General features: G+C 38.3%; 5 protein-coding genes across 6 annotated transcripts; 2 read left to right on the forward strand and 3 right to left on the reverse strand.

The window, feature by feature from the left end:
* Positions 1–130: 130 nt before the first annotated feature.
* On the reverse strand, positions 131–2,884 carry LOC106619151 (CWF19-like protein 2 homolog). The gene is made up of 4 exons (XM_014237156.3): positions 2,701–2,884; positions 1,167–2,633; positions 370–1,098; positions 131–301 (listed from the first exon to the last, which is right to left on the reverse strand). The coding sequence occupies exons 1-4, from the start codon at positions 2,785–2,787 to the stop codon at positions 176–178; spliced, it is 2,409 nt and encodes an 802-aa protein (XP_014092631.3). The 5' UTR covers positions 2,788–2,884; the 3' UTR covers positions 131–175.
* Positions 2,885–3,189: 305 nt separating this feature from the next.
* Positions 3,190–4,607, forward strand: Arp10 (Actin-related protein 10). Its single transcript, XM_014237179.3, has 3 exons — positions 3,190–3,332; positions 3,392–3,544; positions 3,597–4,607. Exons 1-3 carry the CDS (start codon positions 3,262–3,264, stop codon positions 4,495–4,497), a joined length of 1,125 nt encoding a protein of 374 aa, XP_014092654.1. The 5' UTR covers positions 3,190–3,261; the 3' UTR covers positions 4,498–4,607.
* Positions 4,598–7,132, reverse strand: LOC106619168 (zinc finger protein 678). The gene is made up of 5 exons (XM_014237168.3): positions 6,210–7,132; positions 5,774–6,156; positions 5,614–5,713; positions 5,315–5,551; positions 4,598–5,247 (listed from the first exon to the last, which is right to left on the reverse strand). The coding sequence occupies exons 1-5, from the start codon at positions 6,977–6,979 to the stop codon at positions 4,929–4,931; spliced, it is 1,809 nt and encodes a 602-aa protein (XP_014092643.3). The 5' UTR covers positions 6,980–7,132; the 3' UTR covers positions 4,598–4,928.
* Positions 7,133–8,571: 1,439 nt separating this feature from the next.
* On the reverse strand, positions 8,572–25,839 carry Elys (AT hook containing transcription factor 1 homolog). Of its 2 annotated transcripts, none has more exons than XM_070109968.1 (10): positions 25,526–25,839; positions 24,866–25,456; positions 17,677–17,990; positions 17,218–17,623; positions 16,899–17,089; positions 15,717–16,059; positions 15,028–15,644; positions 9,011–14,344; positions 8,812–8,944; positions 8,572–8,753 (listed from the first exon to the last, which is right to left on the reverse strand). In XM_070109968.1, the coding sequence occupies exons 1-10, from the start codon at positions 25,668–25,670 to the stop codon at positions 8,686–8,688; spliced, it is 8,142 nt and encodes a 2,713-aa protein (XP_069966069.1). In that variant the 5' UTR covers positions 25,671–25,839; the 3' UTR covers positions 8,572–8,685. The 2 variants fall into 2 exon arrangements, with proteins under 2 accessions (XP_069966069.1, XP_069966068.1); XM_070109967.1 differs by having other exon boundaries at positions 8,572–8,756; positions 25,526–25,838.
* LOC106619002 (uncharacterized) lies at positions 18,681–24,684 on the forward strand. The gene is made up of 5 exons (XM_014236966.3): positions 18,681–19,030; positions 19,687–19,954; positions 20,015–20,144; positions 20,285–23,060; positions 23,125–24,684. Exons 2-5 carry the CDS (start codon positions 19,764–19,766, stop codon positions 24,273–24,275), a joined length of 4,248 nt encoding a protein of 1,415 aa, XP_014092441.3. The 5' UTR covers positions 18,681–19,030; positions 19,687–19,763; the 3' UTR covers positions 24,276–24,684.
* Positions 25,840–25,906: the final 67 nt, after the last annotated feature.

The following is a 25,906-nucleotide window of genomic DNA, read 5'->3' on the forward strand; positions in this document are numbered from 1 at the left end:
CCAAAAGGGCGTTGCCATTTAACGCATACATATGATTGTGAACGGTCACCATCTTTAGATAACTTTGAAATTTAATAAAAAGTTACTATTTTTTTTTTTTCATTTATTTTTATGATAATTAATTATGCACTTATTTAAGCATAAGTATATTTTTATAAACATATGTAATTATGATTTACTTGGTGCAATCGTATTTTTTCCACCAGTCAGCAAACATTTTAACTTTGGCGATACTATTTTGTTCCTTTTGCGGTTTTCGCCATTTCTTCGCATCCAACTCCAACATTCCACCAATAATTTCCTAAAAAAAATAAACAAAAAACAATTAACTAATGCATTTACTAAACGTAAAAGTGAGTTAATGCTCACCAATGCAAAATTTTGAGGAAATCTATCTTCATCCTCAATGACATGCGCAAACCCTGAGCCCATACCAAAATTAACCCAAAAGTAAGGCAATCCTTTGGGTATACAATTTCGTAAACCTTTACCGTCACGACCCAACGATACCAACTGCTTATTAACGCTCCATTCGAGCTCCGATTCTTCCACAGCTTTTTTGAAGTAAAATGGTGCCATTTCCGCCTGTTCATCCGGTATGGGTACACAGTGTATACTGAGATGCGGTCGTCTTGATAGACGAGTGGCGATTTCAAAGAACACGACATCTTTTTTCTGCGCCGCAAACATTCTCGTAAGCGCCTTGCGAAAATCGTTCATTTCCGACCATGTATCTTCATCCAATTGAGTGCAGCAACTAATATGCTGTGTTGTGCTAATAATACAGTGCCCCGATTGCATGCCTATATGCCATGGCAAAGCAAGATACACCTGTTCACCCATAGATACCATTAGGCTTTTATCCATTTTCGGTGAATCGAAGCAATATCTGCAGTTATCAAGCTGTGCGCTAAGACGTTCGTGCTCTGTAATCGCACGCTGTGTTTCCCTACGATCTGTGGATGATTGTGATACATCCTTACGCACTTCATCCGCAAATATGTCGTCCAAATCATCATTGGGATTCTTATGTTTCCCTGCAATTTTAGCAAACTCCAGATTAGCATCACTGGCACTAGTATATTTCTCACGTTCAAACTGTTTCAAATATATTATATTTTAAATCGTCAATAAATTTTTTTTTAAATTTAATTAGATTTTCTTACCATTTGTTTAATGTCGTATTTGTCATCGTCTGGGAAATATCGCATACGTTCACCATCCTTATGTGTCTCAAGACGCTTTTGCTTTTTGCGAGCATTACGTCCACCATACAATTCACGTTCATCCACAGTTCGTGATGCTTGCGACAACGGACGTGTGTTACCGCGTTCGTCAGTACGTGTGAGCAACACATGCTCATCTTCATTGCGATTTCGCAATTTCTTATTATCCGCTGCGGATTGTGTAAGTTTTTGATCTTTGAAGTCAGCCCGATCTTTTCTTGCTTTTTCTAATTGTAACTTTAACTCTGCGGCTAATTCGTCATTACCCATAATTTCCGCTTTTAATAATTTCGCGCCCAGTTCATTCATTTGTTGGTCAGTTAAAAATTTTGTTGTCGAAGTTGGCTTCTCTAGTTCCTCCTCTTCACCACCACTGCTTTCAGAGCTGTAAATGGACATGTTCGCCGAACCTTTCTTATCGGATAAGAGATCATCTGTTCGTTTCTGCCAGCTTCGGGAGGCACCACTACCACTGGCCCTATTGGCAGTTGATGCGAACGTCTTTGCTAGTCGTTCATCGTCACTATCATTATCATTGTCCACGTTTGGCTTTTTAAAACCCGGTAAGCCAGTGCCCGTAGTTTTCCAATATGGATTTAGTTCACGAGTGCTTCTAGCCGGATCGTACGCTTCATAATTTTGTTTCTCAGTAGATGGATTATCTTTTTTCTCCTTACTGAACGTTTTCAGTAGTAATGGATCTGTCATCCAGCTATCGCGTGCTAATGGAACTGTAGAAGTGGTAGTTTGTGACGGTTTTTCAACCCATTTCTCCAGGTCATCGCTATCGCTATCATCATAGTTTCTCTTTTTGTTGGCCACTTTTATATTTTTTTCATCGACAAGACCTTTTTCAAATTCACTGTGCTTTCGTTCAAGTTCCTTCTTTAGCCTTTTGTTTGCGTCTTCTTCAGACGAACTGCTACTATCAGTGGTTGAAGAGTCCGAATCCGAAGACGATGTTGATGAGCTTTCTTTGCTCTTTTTCTTTTTAGAACTGGATTTTGCTGATTTCTTTTTCTCGCCGTCCGAAGAACTGTCATCACTTGGCATATCCCACGAATCTGAACCTGAGGACGAGTACTCCTTTTTCTTCTTCTTACTTTTCTTCTTTTTAGAAGAACTGCTTGGTTCGCCATCAGACGAACTATCATCACTGTCTATCTCTGAGGTGTCTGGATCGGACTCAGAAGATGAATACTTTTTACTTTTTTTACCGTGCTTTTCTTTTTTCTTGGACTTTTTTGCTTTAGCCTTTTCCTTTTTCTTTTTTGATCTTTTTGATTCGCTAACTTTTTTACCTAGCTTGTCAATTTTTGCGGCTACTGCGGGCAACATCCAATTGTTTTCGCCCCGCAATTCCTGGGCAGCTTCACGTTTAAGCCTTTGTTCACGTCGTAATTTGGCCTTTTGAAAGAAAACATATAAATATCTTCGCACATATTTAGAGTATACGCTGTATGTAAATATTTACCTGATCAAGCATTTGATCTCGCGCCTCCCGAAGCTGTTGGCGTATTCGCTCCTTTTCTCTTGCGCTTTCAAACTTGACAAAGTCCATATTTGAATAATATTATGTATATGATAAACTTATTTTCGTTTTCTTACAGAAACTATAAAAATAAAAGATTTATTAGTTATTGCAGACCGCGCCGTATAATTACCAATTATGAGATGTCACAGACTTGCCGAACATCAGCTGTTCGACATCCATTCACAATTGTTATAGTATTATTAGAGAATGTAAAATCTACATTCTCTGGCATTATCGTAAATATTATAATTGTATATAAGACAAAATAAAATTTATTAAAAGCAAACTATGTATTAAATAAGGTGTATTTAATAAAATAAGGCACATTTTTAGAAGCGCTTAAGTTAAAAAGATATTACATCTCCATATAATTGTTTTCCAGCAGCCTGAGATGGTTTCACGGTTTCATTGTGAATAGCTATATTATTACTAATAAAGTTTTCTTTGATGACCAACACCTTGCATTGTAATTTGGAAACTATCTTACAGGATTGAAACAAAATGCCGTTGTACGAAACTGTAATGCAGGAGAAGCCACCAGTTGTTTTGGACATTGGAACTGCCTATACAAAGTATGTAATTAAATGCTTAATTGTAAAATATAAGTGACGTCATATTACTTTTCTTGCAGACTGGGCTTTGCTGCAGAAGCTTATCCACGTAAAATTATACCTTCAGAGGTAATACTATCTAGCAATGGAAAAACTAAATCTTTGTTGGATTATGAAAGCAACACTGATTTATATGATCAATTTGTAGACTTTTTGCAAATGATATTCTTCAAGTAAGTAAACTACATACTTATTTCTCCAATTTTTATATAAACACAACTTCAGGCACTTGCTGGTCATACCAAAGGAACGTAAAATCGTCATCGTCGAAAATGTGCTCGGTCAAACAATAATACGCGAAACACTTGCGCGTGTACTTTTCCGACACTTTGAAGTATCCTCTATCATGTTTGTGCCTTTACATATGGCTGCATTAGCAACGCTAGCTGTCCCTACCGGTATTGTTGTTGACATCGGCTATACCGAAACAACTGTGATGCCAATTTACTCACGCGTTCAAATACTGCAAGCATTTCAAGATCAAGCATATGGTGGTCACGCCATACATGCGGAAATAAAGCGACAGCTTTTGGAAACTGGTGTTAACGAGAAGCAGCTCACTGAATCCATATTGGAAGATATAAAAGTGCGTACTTGTTTTGTCACGAATTTTGAGCGTGCAAAGGCATATCGCAAAGGACAACCACCGGTTGCACCACCTGATCAGGAATATCTCATTAATGGCGAAGAGATTATTGTAATACCGGGCACATTGCGTGAAACCGTTTTTGAAATAATGTTTGAAGAAAATAACGATCGTGATAGTCTACCACATTTAATATTACGTGCTATACTCAGTTGTCCAGTGGATGTACGGCGCGCACTAATCGAAAGTATTTTTGTAGTTGGTGGTAGTGCTATTATTATGGGGCTGCTGTCACGTCTGAGAGCCGAAATGCAGTATTTAGCGGAAAAGGATGAAGAGTATAAGCAGAAATTGTGCGGTGATATAAAATTCAAATTCCATAAAACCATTGGACGTGAGAATTTCACAGCCTGGTTGGGTGGTTCACTTTGTGGCGGCACTGATCTCATCCAAACACACTCGCTTACTAAGGAGGCTTATGTGAAGACTGATCGTGTGCCTGATTGGATCAACTTGTCAGATAAGCGCGCAACGGCATAACAAAGAAAGTTGCGAATAAAGTGAAGTAAATCGCGTACGATTGAAAAAATAATGGATTGGCGTTGGTTAACTTAATACTATAGTTAATAAAATCGTATAATTAAATTTAAGTATTGATCTTACTTTAATTTTATAAGTGGTTAGCTTAAGCCTCATCTCCTTTAATTTATGATTTAATGTCTAGACTAGTTTGTACAAATTCCACATTAAATATAAACAAATTATGTATTTAATAATAAATACTTTCACGCTAACCCACCAAATCGAAATCAATTTAAGTACCTTCTCAGTGTGCCTTTTATAAGTGCTTCTTTCCTTTTCCACACAATTACTTACTGTTTTAAATTTGCACAATTACTCATGAAACGTCAGCCAAGTAATTGTAAGTAATGGACTCATAAACCATGCTCTTGTCGAAACAGAAGCCTTGACTATTTCGGTGTTGGCACTTTTTGAGATTGCGAACGACTTTTCATCTCATTCTCCTCTTCGGCAAGCGCTTGCAAATTTCGCGTTCGTGTCGCCTCATCATCATTCTTGTGGTTGGCAAAGTGTAAGCGCAATTCCGTTGCTAAACGAAAAGCACTGGGACATAATTCACATTTATAAACATTTTCACCGAGGTGTGTGCGTAAATGCTTGATTAGATCGTTGCTTTGGGCAAAGGCCCGTTCACAGTATTTACATTTGTAGGGCTTTTCACCCGTGTGCGTGCGCATATGACGACGCTGATGATCCATGCACACAAAACTGTAGTGGTTGAAGAATTTATATTAAAGATATATCTATGCACAAGAGTTTCGCACGCCAAACTCACCGCATCTCACAATATTCGCATTTGTATGGCTTTTCACCATTATGATACATTTTGTGCTTCTTCAACTGATATCCTTTGCCAAATGCATTGCCGCAAATATCACACACATGTGGTTTGATCTGTAGATGTACTGCTTTGTGTGAAGCTAAATCACTGAGACAGGGGAATTTCTTCGGACAGTCGGGGCACTCGTACCGCTTAACGCCGGTGTGTCGTAATAAATGTTGTTTCAAATTGCTGTTTACAAAAAAAGTGTAATTAATTTGTTAATGTTTATATATGTATGCATATAAATTTACCTGGAACTACTAAAAGCTTTTCCACATTCAGAACACAAATACGGCTGCTCTCCTGTATGTGTGCGCATGTGATCCTTCAGTGTGCTCGATTGCTGAAAACCTGTAGACGATCATAAATTGCATTGAACGCTATAAACATACACAGTATAGTAAATTATACTCTTTTGGCACAGTTCGCAAGAGTAGGGCTTAGATGTCACTTCCGAGTTTTCAACACCATGCTGCAATCGTTTGTGCTTTGTTAATGTGCGTCGTGTGCCATATTTCATGTCACACAAATCACAATCATAGTTCGGTGCGGGTAATGCGTTTAATGTTTCTGTGTTCTCAATATGTGTCTCTTTATGTTTTTGTAATTTTTCCGCTTTTCTGAAGTGTGTTCCACATATGTCGCATTTTAAACTGAAATTATGCGTTTCCTTATCTCTTGTTGTAGTTGAATTATTTTGTTTATCTGCTTTTTTATGACGTCTTAAATGTCTAAGCAAGTAGCGCCGTGTAGCGAAGGACTTATTACATTGTGTGCAGGTATGCGAAGATGACCTATATAGAAGTATTAAAATGATTCTAATACGCATCAATTCAATAATACATACAGATCTTTGGAAATATTGCATTTAACTGGCGCTTTGTATAAAGCATTTACTGTCAATTTGTCCTCTTCGCTATCAACATCCTCATGGCTTGAGACTTCATCGCTGGTGGTTGCTGTTTCTGCTGCTGCTGCTACTGGCGTCTCATTTTCGACTTTAATTTGTGTTGCAACAAGTTGCTCGGTTAGTTGTGTGGCTTCGCAAACAGTATAACCAGAGGTACATATGTCTTCATCACTTAACTCTCTTTTGAGATACACACTAATATTATTCGACTCATCTTTGTTTATTTTAATTATATCAGCAATGCTCTGTAGTGGATCATCTACATTTGAGGGTGCTATTCCATCATTTGGAGTGTCAATATGATTTGTGTCTAGCACCGGTTCCGGTAGTGTAAACAATTTTGTTTCCGATATAATATCTGTTATAGGTTTCAAATCAGTGTATCGCCTAGCTAGCCACTCTCGCAATTGGTGTTCGGATTGCATGCACATCTGTTGAAAGCGATACACACTCAGCAATTGTTGTAGGCATACACGGCATATGTGCTGTGGCAGCTCCTCGCTTAGGTTTAGTTGTAGTTGTGGCATAGTTCTAGCTAGCAAATCTGCAATGCGCATTGTACCACATTCAGCTACGGTGGTAAAGATGGATTGCAATTGTTGTTCTGCATCATCGTTGGTGGAAGCAGAAAAACAGTTCGCCTCAGGCACTTCATACATGCACGTACGACAAAGACATTCGAAATGTAACTTACTTTCTGTGTCCATAGCTGCACATTACAATAATTTGTATATGTTACTGTTTGCACAGGGCCTTGCAAACACTAATTTTAATTTAACACAATTAATTACTACAAATAATGCGATGAAGTGTAAAATGTTATAAAAACAAGAGACGATAACTTAGACCATTCAAAACACAACTAATTTGAGGTAACCCACAGGGTTGTATTTGATAGTCTCGACAGGAAAGTTTTAACAAAATATAATATATGTAAAAAACAAATTTTGAAAAATATAAAAAAATAATAAAATAAACAAAAAAAAAATTTAAAAAAAAACAATAAATAAATAATAACAAAAATAAAGAAAAAATTATAAAAAAAAAATAAAGAAAAAATTATAAAAAAATAAAGAAAAAATTATAAAAAAAATAAAGAAAAAATTATAAAAAAAATAAAGAAAAAATTATAAAAAAAAAAATAAAGAAAATATTATAAAAAACAAAATAAGGAAAAAATTATAAAAAAAAAATAAAGAAAATATTATAAAAAAAAAATAAAGAAAAACTTATAAAAAAAAAATAAAGAAAATATTATAAAAAAAAATAAAGAAAAAATTATAAAAATCAATATAAAATATTATAGAAATATAAAAAAAATATTAAAAATACATACAATGCATTAATTCGTGCGGTTTTCTAAGAGAGGGCTCTACTAGTATTATTTCGCGCCGTGTTCATCTGTGGCTATATTCATTTTAAAGGTACTGTCATTTCGCGTCGTTTTCGGCAAATGTCATTTGTTTTAACGTGAACAACAATTTGTTTCATTTATTTGAAAATGTCGAAATTTGTACCAGATAAAGTGTTTTTGCGGGGAGTTCTTCTTCATTACTTTAACATGAAGAAAAGTGCTACCGAAAGCCATCGTATTTTACTGGACCTTTATGGTGACCACGCTTTAGCCGAACGAACGTGCCAAAAGTGGTTTGCACGGTTTGAAAGTGGCAATTTCGATTTAGACGACGGAGAACAACCCGGACAGCCATAAAAATTTCAGGACGAAGAATTGGAGACATTGCTCACGCAACTGTTTCCAGACGATTAAAATGTAAAAAAATATATAAAAAAGATATATAAAAAAGATATATAAAAATAATATAAAATATAATAAAAAACAAATTGTTTTTTTTTAATAAAAAGAAATATATAAAAAATTAATAAATAAAAAAACAATTACAAAAAAAAATTATAAAAAAAATTAAAAACGCAAAAAAATTTAAAAAAATAAAAATTAAAAACAAAAAATTATATAAATTAAAAAAAAAAAACAGTATCAAAAATTATAAGAAAAATATAATAAACGAAATTATAAAAAAGATTATTAAAAAATATTATAAAAAAGAAATTAAAGAAAAATACTTATATATAAAAATTATAAAAAAAAATTATAACAGTTATGAAAATATTATAATAAAACAAAAAAAAAAAAAAATAAAAATACTACAAAAAAAAAAACAATAACAAGATGACAGCAAATGAAAGCTTATACTTAAAAAAATAATCAAATATATTAATTAAATTTAGAAATGTATTTTAGGAAAATGCAGATGCAAAACATTAAAAATATTTATGTATATTTATAGTACTAGAATTTTTCCAACGTTTATTCTCTTTATTGGTATTTTACTCCAGTTTTACACTGCAACAACAAAAATATTAATTAATAAAAAAAGTGTTGACCTTATGAACCTTATGGTTCTTCTTGCAATTTATATGCATTTTTTCTGGCCTGTCGAGATCGCTTCTTCCGCCCCGCTTCTTCTACAAAATTGTATAATCAGTCGTATGCAAATAAATATTTAATATATATACCGACCTTCCGCTTCATCTTCTTGAATGGTACTCAAAGTAGTATTCGGCGAGTTTTTAGACTCTTTCGAACGCCGCTTAGATGTACGTTCACTACCAACTGAGCTCGCAACACTCACCAAATCATCGTCATTGTCCTCCTAATTAGAAGAGAGAAATAAAGTTTCGATAAGAATAGGAACCAATATTTGTATTCTTGTACGTACTTTGTCCTTCACCGAGCTACGCGTCACACGGCGTTTCGGTGCACCAGAAGCATTGCTTATGTGCGATGAAATCGATTCGACATCATCACTATCCGGCACGGTAGAACGTGAGCTGCGCCGCTTACTGACCCGCTTATTTGTGGGGGACGATATTGAAACTCCACTACGCAAACTTTCGACAGTTGTATTTTTAATAAGTGCCGCCGACTTCTCCATTACAGCCAATTGTGTGCGTGTCAAACGTCGCGCCGACGAATATAATGCTGCTTCAGTTGCAGTCTTATTGGACTTTGACGGTTCACCAGTTTCATGTTCGTGCTCTTCTAGCGGTTGTGTTTCATCTAGATTATCTGTATTAACACTCATTCTTCGTGTTGTTCGCCGCAGGCTTCTAGGTGTACCAACTTCGGTAGAACCCTCTGTCGATTCAGCAGGAGCAGCAGCTACTACATTGCTACGTCGTGTACGTCTGCTGCTCGGTGTAGTTGGTTGCTCTGAAACGCTACTTGATACTGAAGAACGGCGTTTTCGTTTGGTTTGCGGCGCCTGCTCACCACCGCTCACAATCGACGAGTCCAATTCGCTCTCGACCGAATTCAATCGTAAGCGTGAACGTGTACGTGCCGATGGTGAGTCCACTACTGGTGTACTTTCGTTGATGGCTTCGAGCAAATTTGAGCGACGACGTGTAACAATTGTCGCCGCTGGTGGCACTGAAGTTCCGCGTGCGGTCCGCACAGGTGTGTTGCTTCTGGCCGTTTCATCGACATCATGTGGCACTGATACTCCACGAATGCTGCGACGAGTGCGCGGCGTGTCTGGCTGTGACCCGTTATCTTCACTGGGTTGTACTGAGTTTGCGCGAGTGCGTCGTCGATTTTCGTTTATATTCGGCGTATGTACCGTAGCTTCCTGTTCTTGTTGTGCAGTGATCTGCGGTGGCATTGAAATACCACGCGTGTGCCGACGCGGGGTACTAACCTCGTCAAGCGGTGTGTTGACCGCGGATTCTACCGGAGCTAGAGGTACAGAAGTGCCGCGACGGCTGTGTCGGTTGTGCGTAGGGGTAGACAAAAACTTTTCTGTTTCATTTTCTTCTAAACGTGAGTTAAGACGTGAACGCTTAAGCGAAACCACTTTAATTGACGTTTGTATGGAATCCAGTGACTTTTCGGTGTGTTCGGGGGACTTGCGTGGCATTGTTTGTTTTTCAATATGTTCCAATTGACTTGCTTGTTTTTCTTCAAGCTGCTGGGCTTTTAAAATTTGTGTTGACTCTTGTTGACTTTCAACTACTGATTGCACAGTTGTGGCTTCAATTTCATGTTCAGTAGAGTCTGTATCCAACACATTTTCTTTCTCCACTGTCGTAGATATATTTGCTCTACTAGTATTGTTTGTTGCGTTTACCTCCAATTCTATTAATTCAGCCTCACTGAGCTCTTCTTCTACGTGCAGATTTAATTGCTCCTCTTCAACCTCTAATTCGTCTTTGTCATCTTCTTTTACAGCGCCAGTGCCTGGTGTCTCAAATATTGATGCTTCTTCTTTTATTTTCTCAGCCTTTTCAGCACTTTTAGAGCCAGCTGCTACAGCTACTTCGACTTTGGGCTCGTCGCCGCTTCTCAACTCGTTGACTGGCTTTTCGACTATTTGCTTTACGATTCCGGCAGAAGTGCTGGCTACTTCATCTAACCTCTCCGTTTCAAACAACTCGTTAGTTTCAATGCTTTCATTTGTTGTTTCAGCGCCGCAGTAAAACACATCATCACCAAGATCTTCATAAACTTCTTTCGAGCTTGCGTTATAAGCGCTCACTTTCAGCTCTTCAATTAAAATCTCGCCGTCCGTCTGTGCAATTATGCTTTTGCTAAAGTATGACGAACCCAAGTCTAGGTTGTTAGAAGACAGCGTCTGTTCTCCATCGTTGGACTTCTCAAATAAAACAGTTTCGCGCATCACTAGCTCTTCGTAATCAGCAAAGCTCGAAGCGGCATCCTCAATGACAATTCGGCTTTCACTTTCCACTGATACGCAAATGCTATGCAGAGACGATTCATTGCTGGCATCATGACCAAGTGGCATATTAAGTTCTTTTGGTTGCGTTACAGTTTCCGCTCCAACATATGCATTACTTTCGAAATGCTCGTTTTCATCTTCAATTACAACGGAGACAACTACCTCATGCTCTTTTACTGTTATTGGCGCTTCTGTTATTGATGCGTTGTCCTCTTCCTCCACGACTTTATTACCTGCGCTGCTGTTACTCTCCTCAATTATTTCTATAGACGAACTTGAAGTTTCGCTCTCATCTTTGCTAAATATACGTTCTCGCATTTCATCATCATTTTCGTCTTCCTCTTCTCCTTCGTCTCCATACTCATTTTCGTCCTCATCGTCATCACTTTCAGAATCGGAGTCAAATGCTTGATCGCCATGTATATTCGGCGATGATGGCGCGGACGATAAGATAATAACATCACTGTCACTATCATTGGCGGTTTGTTTAATTCTGTGCTTCTCCGCTGCTTCGGTTTTATTCTCATACAGAGCAACCACATCATTCGAATCTTCGCTATCATCAATATTCACGTCTGCTGTATGCTGCTGCGTCGGCAAAACAAGTGCAGCTGTGTATAAGTCACACTCAGTTGTGGCGGCGACTGAGTCAACACTTCCAGCTTGGCCGCTCTGGCTTTGCTCCTTTTTATGAAAATTGATTGCATACGCATCGTTTTGGGATTCCGCTATTGGCTCATACATGTCCATCACTTCAACTGTTTCCATAACTTTCAAGATTGCTGCCTGATGCTTGTCGCTGCCCACTTCTGTTCTTGTAGTGTACGGCGTTTGCTGTGATTTGACATCGGCACTTGTAAATTCGTATGAACTCATGCCTAGCGTAGTATTGGCCTGTAAATGGTGTACGGTTTTTGGTTGCGCGTACACGTGTGGCGTCTGCAATGGTGTGTGCTTTACGACTTCAACAACTTTGTTCGCTTCTGTTACAAACGCGCTTTCCTCCATACTGAAGCTTCCAACCAATGTGCTGCATTCTGAGAGCTTGCCACGGTGTGCCTGTGGCTTTGGGTCTTCAAAGTTGAAGTTTGACTGTGTAGCGGCTATTTTCGATGATGAGCTGTGTGGCGCAAAGTCGCTGCTAGCTAAAGACATAACGGTTGTGATCTGAAAACTCGGTTTGTCGACCATACAAGTGCTGTTAGTTTTTGAGATACTCGTAGAACTCGCGCTTACATAACCACTGCTTGGTTGCTTATCAATGTCATTTTGCTGCGTAGATTTTTGAATTTCAGCTTTGTTTTCTTCCTGTACGTCGTTTGCCTCTCTTACCGCTTCTGCAGGCGCCGGCTTTTCGGGCGTACGACTTTGACTACGTTCGGCTGAGAGACGTGCAAGTGGTTTACGCGGTTGTGGTCCACTAAAGCGTAATAATTTTGTTGACGCCGTTTCGAAAGCTGCGCTAATTGATGTGCTAAGTTGTGTTGTAAGCGGTGAACGCACACTATCCATTAGCAAAGAATTATTACGCGACGACAAAGGTGAATAGAAATCCTCTTCTTCATCGTCAACCTCATCCACGGAATGATTAGTACTTTTCGAAGCATTGGACTCCACAGAGACGGCACGTGCAACTGATTTAAGTTTAGCTGGAGAGTGTGCAACTGTTGGTGGTCTTTCATGTCGCACTTCTATGAGCAATTCATCCATTGCATCGTCGTCGTCGTCGTCCATTACGACATCTTCTTGTGTTGATTCCGTAGTTTTTTCAGCTATCTTAACAGCTGCTTCATTCGTTTTAACAAGTTCTTCGTCGTCTACTGTTGTCGTGGTTACTACAAGTCGTTTGCGTACAACTTCATCCTGAACTTTAGGAATTCCACTAACAGAGCTTACGTTTTCTTCTTGTGGCATTGTAACATCACGCGTTTCAGCTGCCGCGTCTTCTTCCTCTTCCACTATATCGGTGGCCGGTAATTTGAAACGCAAATTTTTGATTTCATCCATTGCTGTGTGCAGTTCTCTGCGCGCACTTTGCGCACGCACACTTCTTTCTGGCGTATTACTGGTCTTCAGTATGCTGTGCAACTCCGAAGTGGCAGACACATCTCCACGGCTTTCGTCACAAGTCGCCAAATGTCGGCGCGGTGTGCTCAGCGGCTGCGTGAGATAATCCGTAGCAGCGACGACAGCTGGTTCGCACACTTTCGTTTGTGTATCGTCAGCGCGCTTCAAATCGAAACCGCGTGCTGTCAGTTGTTGCGCCGATTTGTTCATCTGCATGAAGTGACCCAAGTCATCTATGATTTCCTGACCCAGCAAACGTCGACGTTTACGCGGTTGCGCAGTCGTATTTAACATAATATTCGTTAGCTCTTCTGTCGCGTCAGCTTGTTCTAGCTCGCGCTCCACTAGCGTACGCTTTTCGGTAAGCCTGTACGGCTGCGGATATGAAACGCCAGTCTGTGCAGCTAACTCTAGCGGTAAATAACAGCTGTCTACTTGTGGTTTGCGCAGGAATGGCGCATTATTTGCACTCAGCAGCGAGTTAAGCGGCGCTTCATTGCGTTCACGGCGTTCATTATCAATTTCGCCCCAATAATAAGTGGCAAAATGTGCGCTCAAAGCGGAGCTGTGATAGATGCCTCCTAGCAAATTATTGGCATTTTGCTTAATCAATTGACAGCTTAGCGGCACAGGCGAACAATTGTCCGTTTCCTTTTTCTTGATTTTATTCTTAATGCGAAAGTAGACATCGGTCAAACCTTGCGTCACCGGCGCCATAGTTGTGTTGAAGGCGGATAGCACCAAGTTTGGCGTATCAGTGTTACCTGCAATGCTACTCTCGTTGCCGTAGTGACTGCGCAACGTCTTAGTACGCGACAGCTCATCCATGTAGGAAACAGCCTCAATATATTTGGACTTTTGCAGCAGATAAACGAAATGCAAATTTTCGGCGCCGTGTGTTTTGCTGCTGCGCAATATGCGCTGCACCAATTGTCCTTCTCGTTCATTGAGCGCCAAATCTCGTATGACGCCATACTTGCCGGCGCAGAGACAACATTTGAAGAAGAGCTCCAGCAGTGTGTCATCCTGTTTGGTGCGCGCAAAATGAAAAGCTTCCGAAATAAGCTCATTTGCAAGCAGTGTCTTCAATTTGAGTATGGGTGAAATTAGAGTGGGACGTGCTTCGAGTATACGCAAGGCAAAATGTGAGGCATTCTGCGTTAGCAACGATTCGATGAGTAGTTCCAGCATCCACTGGCTATACGTTTGATTGTTGTTGAAGGGCGATATGAACTCATCGACGGCGGGCTAAATGCGGTTGGAGAAAGGTGAAATAAATGTAAAAATCCTATTTTGTTATTTTATCGGATATCTAAAACCCCATTTGGGTGGCAAAGCTCGAGTTAATTGTCATCGAAATCATCTAACGGTAGGCACAGGAAAAGTGCTGTTTTGACGCGGTCGGAACATAGAGAAAGGGGTGTTAGATGAATGTGATTTATTGGACAAGCAAAGAGTTGGTTAGACTCATGCGGGGACTCATTGCATACAGCATATATATTTGGTGCATCGGTGTCGATACTGAATAGGTAGAAGTTTAACCTGCTACAATATCCAGAACAAAGTTGGGCTTGGGTTAATCTAGATTCGCGGGTCAACTCGAGCTCATGGTCTGTAATGGGCGGTCGTTTGACTTCAAGTAAGCGCTTCACTGGAAGGGACTTGGTGAAGTTGTTAACGACTCCACTGTGAATGACCTATCGATGCTCCTAGTAGGTGTTTCGGAGCGGAGTGCATTGTATTCCATAATCGGTAGCATACAGGTTTTACTACGCAAGTGTTCCGCGCGAGACATCAGGCGACCATATCGGTGCTGCTTTATTTATTTTGTTAAGCTCGTAGGTTATAACATTTATTTTAATTAAGTCCAAACGCCACTAAAAAAATATATTGACCAACCTAGTCGGGCTCACGCCTGCCATTACACTTACCTGAAATAAGCCATGGTCCAAATTCCAAAGCGATTGCACCGTCTTAATCAATGTGGCAGTCAGCTTGAAAACGCTTGGAAATTTTACAAAGCTCTCGACTATTTCTTTATGCGCCTGTTCGTCAATGGTCATGTGTAAATCCAAAAAGAAGTACAACAAAATGGCACATTTACTTTCAAATTCCAGTTCCGGCACAAGCATAACGCGTAGCATTGCTTCAATGGATGGTGGTGGATAGAGGCCAGTGCCACCATTCTCCAGCCAACATTCGCGCAAACCATCGCCCTTGCATTCGTGTGCTATAAGCGCATCGATGAAGAGCAGACGACAACTTCCAGTCTTCTTTGAGATAAAATTTTCATTGCTGCGTGCGAAGAAATCACGCCTACGCGCATAAAGATTCTTCAAATCATCGTAAGGATATTGTATGGTGTTTGTGTTAGACTGGTTAGCCTTGTAGACAACCTTGTTCTTGCCATACGGTTTGTATAGGCTAAAATTGTTACGATTTTGCTGCATTTCCGGTAGTAAACCAATGTTCAGCAACCAGAGCAACACATCTTGATACTCGGAAGCCATTTTCAATGACTTGTGTTGCGTTTCGAGCTTGAGGTAAACTGGTATAAATATATTAATTACATTTGGCTTAAATATATTTTATTTTTAATTGCTTTTGTATAATTTCTCACCGTTATCGGGTATATAGCGTTTGCCTGTGGTTAGTACCTCATTGAGCAAATCGCCTAAGCGTTTCAGCTGGCGCGTCAAGAAGCCCAACTCTTTCTGCTCACGTTGATCCAATGGAAAACCGGCATAATCGAATAGACCCTTTGAAAGGTCATTGCAACGTGCCTTAATGTTGGTGGCACGTTTCCAAATCCAATTGGTGAGTGTAGAAAGCGAAATACCGGTGGTGGCCGTGAAGTTGCAACCCATGAAACTGCCGTCTGCCCAACATTTAGCACAATCGCGAAGTAGACTGAAACAATTGTGTTCCAAAGCGACCGATAGAATTGTTTCAAAAATGGCGAGCTACGAATAGAGAACAGATATTTTTAAATTTATATACTGTGTCGAGGTCATAAATTACAATTATTCAAATTGCTTATTATATCTTTTTTTATGCTCTGAATAGGGTACATTAAGTCTGCCACGAAGTTTGTAACACTCAGAAGCAAACGTCGGCGGCCCTATAAAAATATATATATGTAAAATACGTCCGTTTCTCAACAAAAGCATCATCGATATAGCATATAGCTACCATACTAACGGACTTTCCATGTATGGAAAGCTTTTTTGTTTGACAAGATATCTTTACGAAATTTGGCGTGGTTTATTTTCCAAGGCAACGTTGCAATATCCGTACAAATTATTCAGATCGGAGGACTATAGAATATAGCTGTCATACAAACTGATTCATCAAAATCAAGTCCTTGTATGGAAAACTTTTTTCATTGACAGCATATCTTCACGAAATTTGGAATACAATCTTACTTAGGATAACGATACAATCTCTGAACAAATTGTTTAGATCGGACGACTATAGAATATAGCTGCCGTACAAACTGACCGATCAAAATCAAGTTCCAAATTACTTCAGCGATGTTTTCTGCGGCTACAACAACAATCAACCAAATTCATAAATAATTAGTACCTAAAAGTTGAATACAGAGTCTTTCCTCGCTTATTAATTCGTGGTATAGTAGCTATCGTTATCCTTATATTAAGACACCCAATACGACACAGGGTGACTACCCATTAAATTTTGAGGAGCATTAAAAAATATTGAATGTTCTGCCGAAACATCTTCATTAGCATAACTAACTGCTTCAAAATTATTGTATACAAATAATAACTTATTTTTTACATACCCGCGAGAAAGTGGAATCCACATTTAGTTCGGAAAATTGCGGTAATAATCGTGTACGCAGAATCTCTCTAAAATACATATCCGGCTCAAGAAAAATACTCGAATTACTGGCACGCAACACATTGATGATTTTATTTTGTGCACCAATCCAGGTGTAGCCAAGTGAGCTGTCCGGTAGTAAGAGTAGACAATCTGGAAGTATTAAGAAATAAAATGTAATATAATTCGATACACAAAATCTTCGGTATACAGAATGTCTATAGGCACTTCCGAGGCGTCTCGGTTATCGTTCTGGCGCGGCACATAGTAATCATACTCACCGAAACTAAGCGAATTGGGATAGAAATGCTCTTCGAAGCGTTGCAACGAATTGAAGTGCGCCACAGTGCTGGGATTAAGATAAGCGCTAAGCGCACGTTGACGCCCACTCAACACGTAACCCGCTAAATAACTGGGATATTTCTGATTCGTAATACTAAATGGCATTTCCTCTTTATACCATTGATTCAAATCAAATATAAGTAACTTATTTTTCTCCTCTTGCGTAGAAAACCAGGTGAGCGCACATAAGCAATAACCATCTTCATCTGTTTGTGTCGTATTGAGATTAGCGCTATTATTATGCAGATTGGTGTTTTGAATTTTATTAATTGACTGACAACCCATGGCGATACTTTTGCTGGCTTCCAACGGTAGTTGTAAACGTATTGTACTTGTGAGGAACGACTAGAAATAACTGATTAAGATGTGTTTACAATATTAGATTACACTTAAGATACCTCGAAGTAGTAGAAGCCATCCTTTTCCGCCAAACGTTTCTCATAGATGAGCGTATGCAGTACCGCGCTCAAACTGTCGCCATTCTCGTGCATTGCCCAGATATAAAGGCAATGTCGTGGATCGTCCAAAGGTTCTAGATAGGATAACTTTACTATTGGGGCGATTGCTTGTTCTGGTTGTGGCGTGGCTATGTGTATTATCTGCATTTCAGCCAAATCGTAAAAGGCCAAACGTCCATCTTCCAGGCCGATGGCCAGACCCAGGGACAAGTCAATGGGCAGTAAGCATTGAACAGTGCAAGGAGTGTCGATGACTTTATAGAAAGAAGGGGCGGAAATGGTACTACTTCAATAAAGAGTTACGAATAAGTAGAAAGTAAGCTATTAATAATAGTATATAGCATAATCTTGTTTTAAATTTACAAATTCTTAAAATTTATTTAAAAAAATCTATGAAATACGTTCTTTATATCAGGTTGTTTTTTAAATTTATTTTCCTATTTTTATTGTAATTTTTTTTTAATATGGGCAAAAAATTTTACAAAATTATACAAATTTTTACTTTAGCAGTATTTACAAAAAAATTATCTTTTATCAATACAACTTTTCATTTTGCCCTTCGTCAACTCATCAAAACATAACTGGCATTTATAGCAAATGCAACCCTGTGCACAATTTTTATAATTTAATAGTGTGCCCTTTGCGCATTTATGCTGCTACTATATTACTACTACCTTATAAGAACTCAATGAAAAATTTCTATAATACATACTAAAAATCGTAGTAAAAATTATTAATTTAATTTAAAGTAGGAAAAATTTTATTATATTCACTTATTTTCAAAATAAATATTAAATTTAATTATTACAACAAAAAATTTTGTAAATAAAATTTCTACTACTTTTTAAATTTACTACTTTTTTCATGTACAATTTGCAATATGTACTATACTTTTTACAATGTGACGCATTAAAGCACTGTCAGCGGCAAATTAATGAAAAAAATTTAGACTAGTGACAAAATTTGTGATTGTGCGTGCAGAGTGTAATGTAGTTGTTTTAAATTGAAAAAAAAAATATTACTACTGCAAGGTGTAAAATATAAAAAAAAATTTGCGCTACAACCAAAGCGTTTAACAATTTTAAGCTGTATTAATAATAAAAAATACGCATAGCGTGTAAAAATAACCAAGCGTTGCCGCAGTGGTGCAGGAAAATTATATACGTATATTCAACAGTGGCGCCACTTCTAAGAGGGCACCATCAACTTCCACTATTATTTTATTAGGGGATGCCTGGCTGCTAGTGGCGGCAGTGCGACAATAACCGACCATGCCAGCTACTATCTTGTAAAGGTGTGTTTGTATGAGTTTTTATACGCGTTGTTGCTGTTGCGATTCTGCGTGTGTGCTTAAAATTTATATTTTTCTCGGTGAGAAGGCCAACTGCTGGGCACAATATTAATAATTAAAAAATAATATTTTACGTTGTGTTACACGCAGCATAACACCACATTGCCAATGATAAATAAAATGTTTAAGGAAAATTAATGTCGAAGAAAAATTAAATAATATTTTATTCACTTAAAAATTATTTAATATTTCTATTTTCATTTTTTAATTTTTTTTACAATTTAATTGCATTTTTTTCAAAAAATTTACTCACAAATCTTTCAGTTTTTTAAATTATTTTTTCAATTACAAAAAAAAACATAAATATGTATATTTATATTTATATTGTAGCAAATAATGATATAAGTATAATAAATTTGTATTAAGTATTCGTCCTGCATGCGCACATTAAGTCACACAAACATTTGCAAATGACATAGCAGTTTGGCTTCGAACGCAAACAATTAAAATGGCAGACAATTTCTGACTATAATTTAGACTTTTTCCTTCATTACATTTAAAAACAGTTTTAAAGCTTATTAGTTATAGCTAGAGATAGAAAATATATAAATATATTTTTTTTTACTAATTAATTTTTAAACATTGGCATATTTTTGAAGAAAAAGTAACAGAAGCAAACATATAAAACACACAAGCTAATTGTACCGATTACCTGCTGAATTGTATTAGTAGTATTATGGGGCCGGTCACAGAGTCACAAAAACAACAACATGACTATACGCAAAAAGTCAATGAAATGCAAAAATTGTTGCCCTATTTGGAACAACGTATTACAAATACAATATTACTTGAAGAAAGCGCCGAAGAACTACAGAAAATGAAAATACTACAGCGAGTATTATGTGGGCAAGAAGCTGTAGATGACAGGTATAAACAAATGCAACCTGGTAGCACACTTTGATTTCTAACTTTTATTAAATATTGCAGTTTGACACTTGAAGAGCTGGATAAATATGCAGTGTTACTACACAACGATATAACAAAGGCATTGGCGTCCACGCCGACGCCGCAACTGACGACAACAGCGTCGTTTGATAGTAACAGTCATGATGATAAGGTGTGTAACTGAAAAAATACTGCAATGTTTTTTACTATGCAGAAGTATTTTAAATTGTTTACACTAGCAATAATTCAATTTTGAGAAAATATCGATTTTATTCAAGAAAATTTAATTTTTTATCACTTTCGTCATTACAGTTCATCACTTTGAGCCAGGCAGAGAAATGTGGGCATAATAATGAGAACAATACGGCCTGTAAGGAAAGTTCAGAGACTTCAAAGCGCACTAGTTCCGACACAACTACAAAGGAAGTTGAAAATAAAGCGCCAGTGAATGAAGAAAATTTAATTCAAGCTCAGGAAAATTTTAAAATAAATAATGAAGCAACCGGCAAGAAGAATAAGAGCTCCGAAGCCTTTGATACAGTTAACAAAAATATTGAAAATACTGACGAAACGTTACAAAACAAATATAAAAGTAAATCCAAAATTTTTAATGAAGACGCTGTAGCACTCGAGCAGCCAATAAAAATAAATGCGTCAGAAAGTGCTGATTTGACAAATGATTGCGCGAAATTCGATGAAACTGGCGAAAACACATTAGTTAATAAGAAGGAAAACGAAGCTTTGAAGCCTAAAGCTATTAGTGAATTAGAAACCTCCGACGCATTTAATAAAATTAAGGAAACCGATAAGGAAAGTGAAGAAAACCAAATTCAAACGGAACACAAGAAACTTATAACGGAAGATGTTGAAGAATTGGAATATGAAGGTATTGAATTAATCAAAATTCCCGAAGAAACTGTAGAAGATGAAATGATTTTACCGGACTCAGTGGATGAAGGAGGATATGTGGCACACAATAGTGATGACGAGGAAGATAAGGAAAGTAAGCACGCCGAGGAGGTGGGTATTGAGGAAGAAGAAGATGAAGAGGAACTTATCAACTGTGGCGATAAAAACACTGCCGACAAAATTCAAAACGAAGGCAAGACGAATACAATGCAAGTTGGCAAGAGTAAAAATAATGTTAGGGAAGATTCGCAGGAACCACTTGAAAAAGAAAACGAAGATAGTACATGTGAAGAAGCGTGTATGGCACAACCACAAGTCGAGGAAAGCAGCGATGCGCCCACATGTAGCATAGAGGAAAATAACTCTTCACATGTAGAGTTCGCTATAGAAATGCACACCCAGATAGATAATGCGCCAGATTTGGAAGAAACAACGCATATTGACGATCCACTTGGCCAAGTGGACAGCACGCTAGAAGCGGTAAGTCTGCAAATTAGTGCGAGAACTGAGACAACGTCTACTCTAAATAGTGTGGAAGTTACACAAACACTTTTGGCCGCCGTTAATAATGCGTCCACAGCACCTGGTGACAATGATGATGACGATGTGGAAATCATTGAATCACGCAATTCGCCTATTTGTTTGGATACAGACGATGAAGATGAGGCGCAAGTGGGTAAGATGTCTGTCAACACAAGACCGGATACAACTATAACTCGAACGTTTACTAATAAGAAAAATGCTGGAAAAGAAAAACGCTTTCAAGGCAACAACACCAGTTCACAATTGGCTGCCACAAGCAGAATTAAAACAACTAAATCGATTACAGAGACGATAAATCTGCTCGACAGTTCCGATGAGGATGAGGTAAACAGTAGTAATGCATCAAATCGACGCACCAATCGTCGTATCGTCGCACCAACAGTCACCAGATCATTGGTTAAAATACCGGCGATTACTGTAGGCAAAAAGCGCACACTGTTGCCAACGTCGCATGCGCCGAAACCGCTAAAAGTAAGTCAAGTTGCTGCACGTGGTTCGACAACTTCAACTGGTCGCGCATTGTCCGCAAATACAACCGCATCTGCTGGCGTTGTGCAAAAGACACCCAGGAGTGTGTTACTTTTTCCGCCTAGTTTCAAGCCTACACCGCAGTCAAACTTTTTAAATGCAGTAAATTTACTGCCGGCCGCTGCCACCACAGGCGATAATCCGCCCGCTTTCGCCGCAACACTTTCAAACAAAAATATCATCATACCGAATGCTTTCTATGCCAACCGACGCACCACTAACACTAAGGAAGAAGCGGATGACGCAACTACCCAGGGGACTTCGTCGACATCCAAATGTGCTAAAACGTCGCCAATACTGATTACACAACAACTTGGACGCAGAGTATATCGTGAATGGTTAGAAGAATTCATCGAGAATTTTGCCGACCCGCAACAGATCGTTTCACACTCGTGCCTGGTGCTACTGCAGAGTGCACTTAAATACAAGATATTTCTGCGCATCAAAGACCTGCGCAGTGCGCTTAATAACAAAGCCTACACATCCAATGGCACTGCGGACGCGCAGCTTAGGCGTGAATTGTACAATGCGTTTTATTTGAATGACTGTCGATTGTCGGGTGAAGGTATGCGTTTTTGCACGGAGGCCTGTACACAAATTGGCAACAATGTCACATTAATGACAGATGCGCGTACCGGTCGTATAACATTGCGCACGAGCTCCTATGAAGAGCTGTTGGCCAAATATGGCGGTACCAATGACGTGATCGATGATAAGAAGAAACGAAATAAATATGATGAGGAATACACACCAGCTAAATACTACGAGAAAAAAGTGGAAGAAAGCAATGTTGGTCAGGGAGAACGACGCAAATCGCTTCGTCAACATCGTACACGTTGTTATGATGAAACCTTTTTGTATGAGCCAGAGGAAGCGGATGATGACGAAACGCCTACCGCTGAGAAGAAAGCTGCCACTGACAAACGAAGACAAGATGAGCAGATGATGGCTTTGGTGCAGCGTAAGGCAGAAGAGAAACGTCTGGAAGCAAAGCGACAACGTGAGCAACAAGTCAAATCCTTTGAAAGTGCCTACTTAGAAATGTTTGCCAAATCATTGTGTGGAAAAAATGGAAAAACTGCAGCTGTTATGACTACAAATAGTAGCGGTAAATTTTAAATGCAAACTATATAATAACAAAATATAATAAATAAAAATAATTTCTTTTTCAGGTGGTTCGACGCAAAGTCGCAGTAAAAATGTGTTCACTGATGTCACCGCTACCTCTACCAATAGTCAAATTGTCATCGACGACGACGATGAACAGGGCCTTGACGATGACGAACCACGTTCACATCGCATCTACAAAGTAGTGCCAACACGTTTGTTAGCCGCACCAAAGCGTACGGAAAGAGCCACTATCGTCATTGAAGATGAAGATGCGCCCCGACCGAAACGTGGTCGGCCGCGTAAGCAGGATCTCAGCAATGTAAAAATACAACCAAAGCAAAGCGATCCAGAGCTGATTACATGTGATAGCACATCTGATGATTCGACTAGCATTGACGATGAGCTACTAATTCAGCCGGATGAAAATGTGCCTAAGAATATTGACGTTAATTGGCATGCTGGCAGTGATTGGTGTAAGATTTGTAATAAGCGCATTCCACGCACGGTGTCGCACTACGTCAATGAACATCCGGATTGTGAAGTTTATATTTCGCGTCTACCTAAAGCAGTTTTGACGCGCGTACGTAAACAGGGCGGCCAAATTTTGGAGATGCGTCCCTACATGAATGGCCAGGAACAATATGCAGCAGAATGTGTGTTTTGCAATAAGACATGCTGCTTCAAGATACCATATTGGTATCAGCATTATTCAATGCATACTGGCGAATACGCTTTTCGTTGCAGTGGCTGCAATACACGCAAAACAACACGTTCGGCAATGATGGCGCACATAAATCAACCTTGTCGAAAACGTGGAAAACTACTCGAAGACTATATATATAATGCGCGCGCTAGACAAATTGAAATGCGCGTCTGTAAGATATGTAATTATATGCAGTTAAATCGTCGCAATGTGATGAAACATTTACGCACTCAGCATGGTCTTACGCCGTTGCCGGCAAAACATATCGATAGTATAATTTTACTGCGCCTGCCTGAGACAGAAATGCACAAAGTTCAGGTAGAGAATGAAGCGATGGATCTGAGTAGCGGCGGCGATGAAAACAGTAGTCAAATGGCAATGACTTTTAATTACGATAATTTCAACGAAGCGAACCAGACCGGGGTTTGGGACGACGGCGATCCAACGGATGACTTGTCCTATATGATTTGCGGTATGCTAGACGTGGAGCTGAAGCATAGTGGCGAATAAACACTGAAGGTTACAAACATTATTTTCTCATATCAAGACCTTCTCACGTTCTCGTTAATATATATATATATATATATATATGTATATGGCCATATGCCATTGAATTTTTAATTTCCAATTGGACTTTTAGTTTACTTAAAATTTTTCATTTCTTAAATTAGTTTTCTTTATCTACCATTGTTAGTTTGTAGATTAAAATATCTACAGAGAATTAAACATATAGAATTTAGGGTACTTTAACTTCCAAAAGTAGCATTACATTATAATATTTCGTTTTTTTCCTATGGTTAAACAACCCAAATATTAAACAAGTAAAAATTACTGTTCGAATGATTTAAGTTTAAAAAATAAATGAAATATGTGTGGCTTATTTTAAGCTTAATAAATATTAACAAATATCTTTTAATAATAGTGGTTTAAAAATAAACTTAAAAACATTTTCTTGGCATTTGCTCTGTAATAACTAGTCGTCTACTGAAAACTACTCGAAGTCTACGTCAATTTCCTATTCAAATTTCTCTACATTACATATGCATTGGTGATGCATAAAAAAAACAATATTCAAGTAACAGTAATTCTTTAACACTTACCCTCTACTTGTAATCCAAAGTGTATACCATCATTACGCGCTCTTTGAAAAGACCGATGTATCTCGGCAAGCGGCAAATTATAGTCCGATAAATGACATACCGTTATTTCATCAGTTAATTGTCTAGTTGGCGCTTTTATACGCTCATCACATGCGTTTAATATTTTGTTGATATTCAAATCCAATAATAAAATAACACCTTCTTCACTGCCAACGGCAAGGCAACCATCGAAATTTTGCAATAGCGACCGTCGACAACAATTTTCACTTATAAAAGCTGCGGCGGTAATATGTAGTGGCAGTTCTATACAGCTCAGCACTTGACTATGTTCTATGGAATATATTGCTATAAAGCTACAACCCCGACCAGATGCACGAAAACATTCCAAACATACAGCCAAAAGAACATTCTCGTTATTAAGCGGAAATAATTCCTCTACACAACGAATATAACAGCTGTCATAGCCTCGTGTTTCCACAAATCCGTAAGTAGCAATTATTTGTCCAGTACGTAGCGCTCTAATTTCTAATTCATTACCACTAGATAGCCAACACCATGTACCGCGTTTTATGATCCCTCCTTGTTGTGGCACTGTATGGTATGCAGACACAGTGGTTAACAGCTGCAATATGAAACTGTAACAAATATGACAATATTTACCTGAACAATCTTCATCAGACACTACGTCACTATTGTTCTGTTCCAATTGTTTTTGATCTCGGTGCTGTGTAGCGCCCGGATGTTGCACTCTGGACGAGAATTTGACAGTGCGTCCACCATCTACTTCAATTTCGTACCACTCCATATGTAATAACTTCACAATTTATTTACTTCAATTACAAATTATGCGAATTTATGCAAATCTTATTACTTTTATAAGATTTTTGTTAAAAATTATATTCAGCCGCGCTGATTTCATATGGAATTTATGTTTTTTGCTTCTATTTCGTATTCCGTGCCGGTTGTGTATGTTCAGTGATCGCAAACATTTCAAATGACATTTGAGATTGCCGCTATAAAATACAGAGTTGCTTACTAAAG

The sequence above is a fragment of the Bactrocera oleae genome, chromosome 5 (assembly GCF_042242935.1).
Source record: "Bactrocera oleae isolate idBacOlea1 chromosome 5, idBacOlea1, whole genome shotgun sequence".
Taxonomy (NCBI): Eukaryota; Metazoa; Arthropoda; class Insecta; order Diptera; family Tephritidae; genus Bactrocera; species Bactrocera oleae.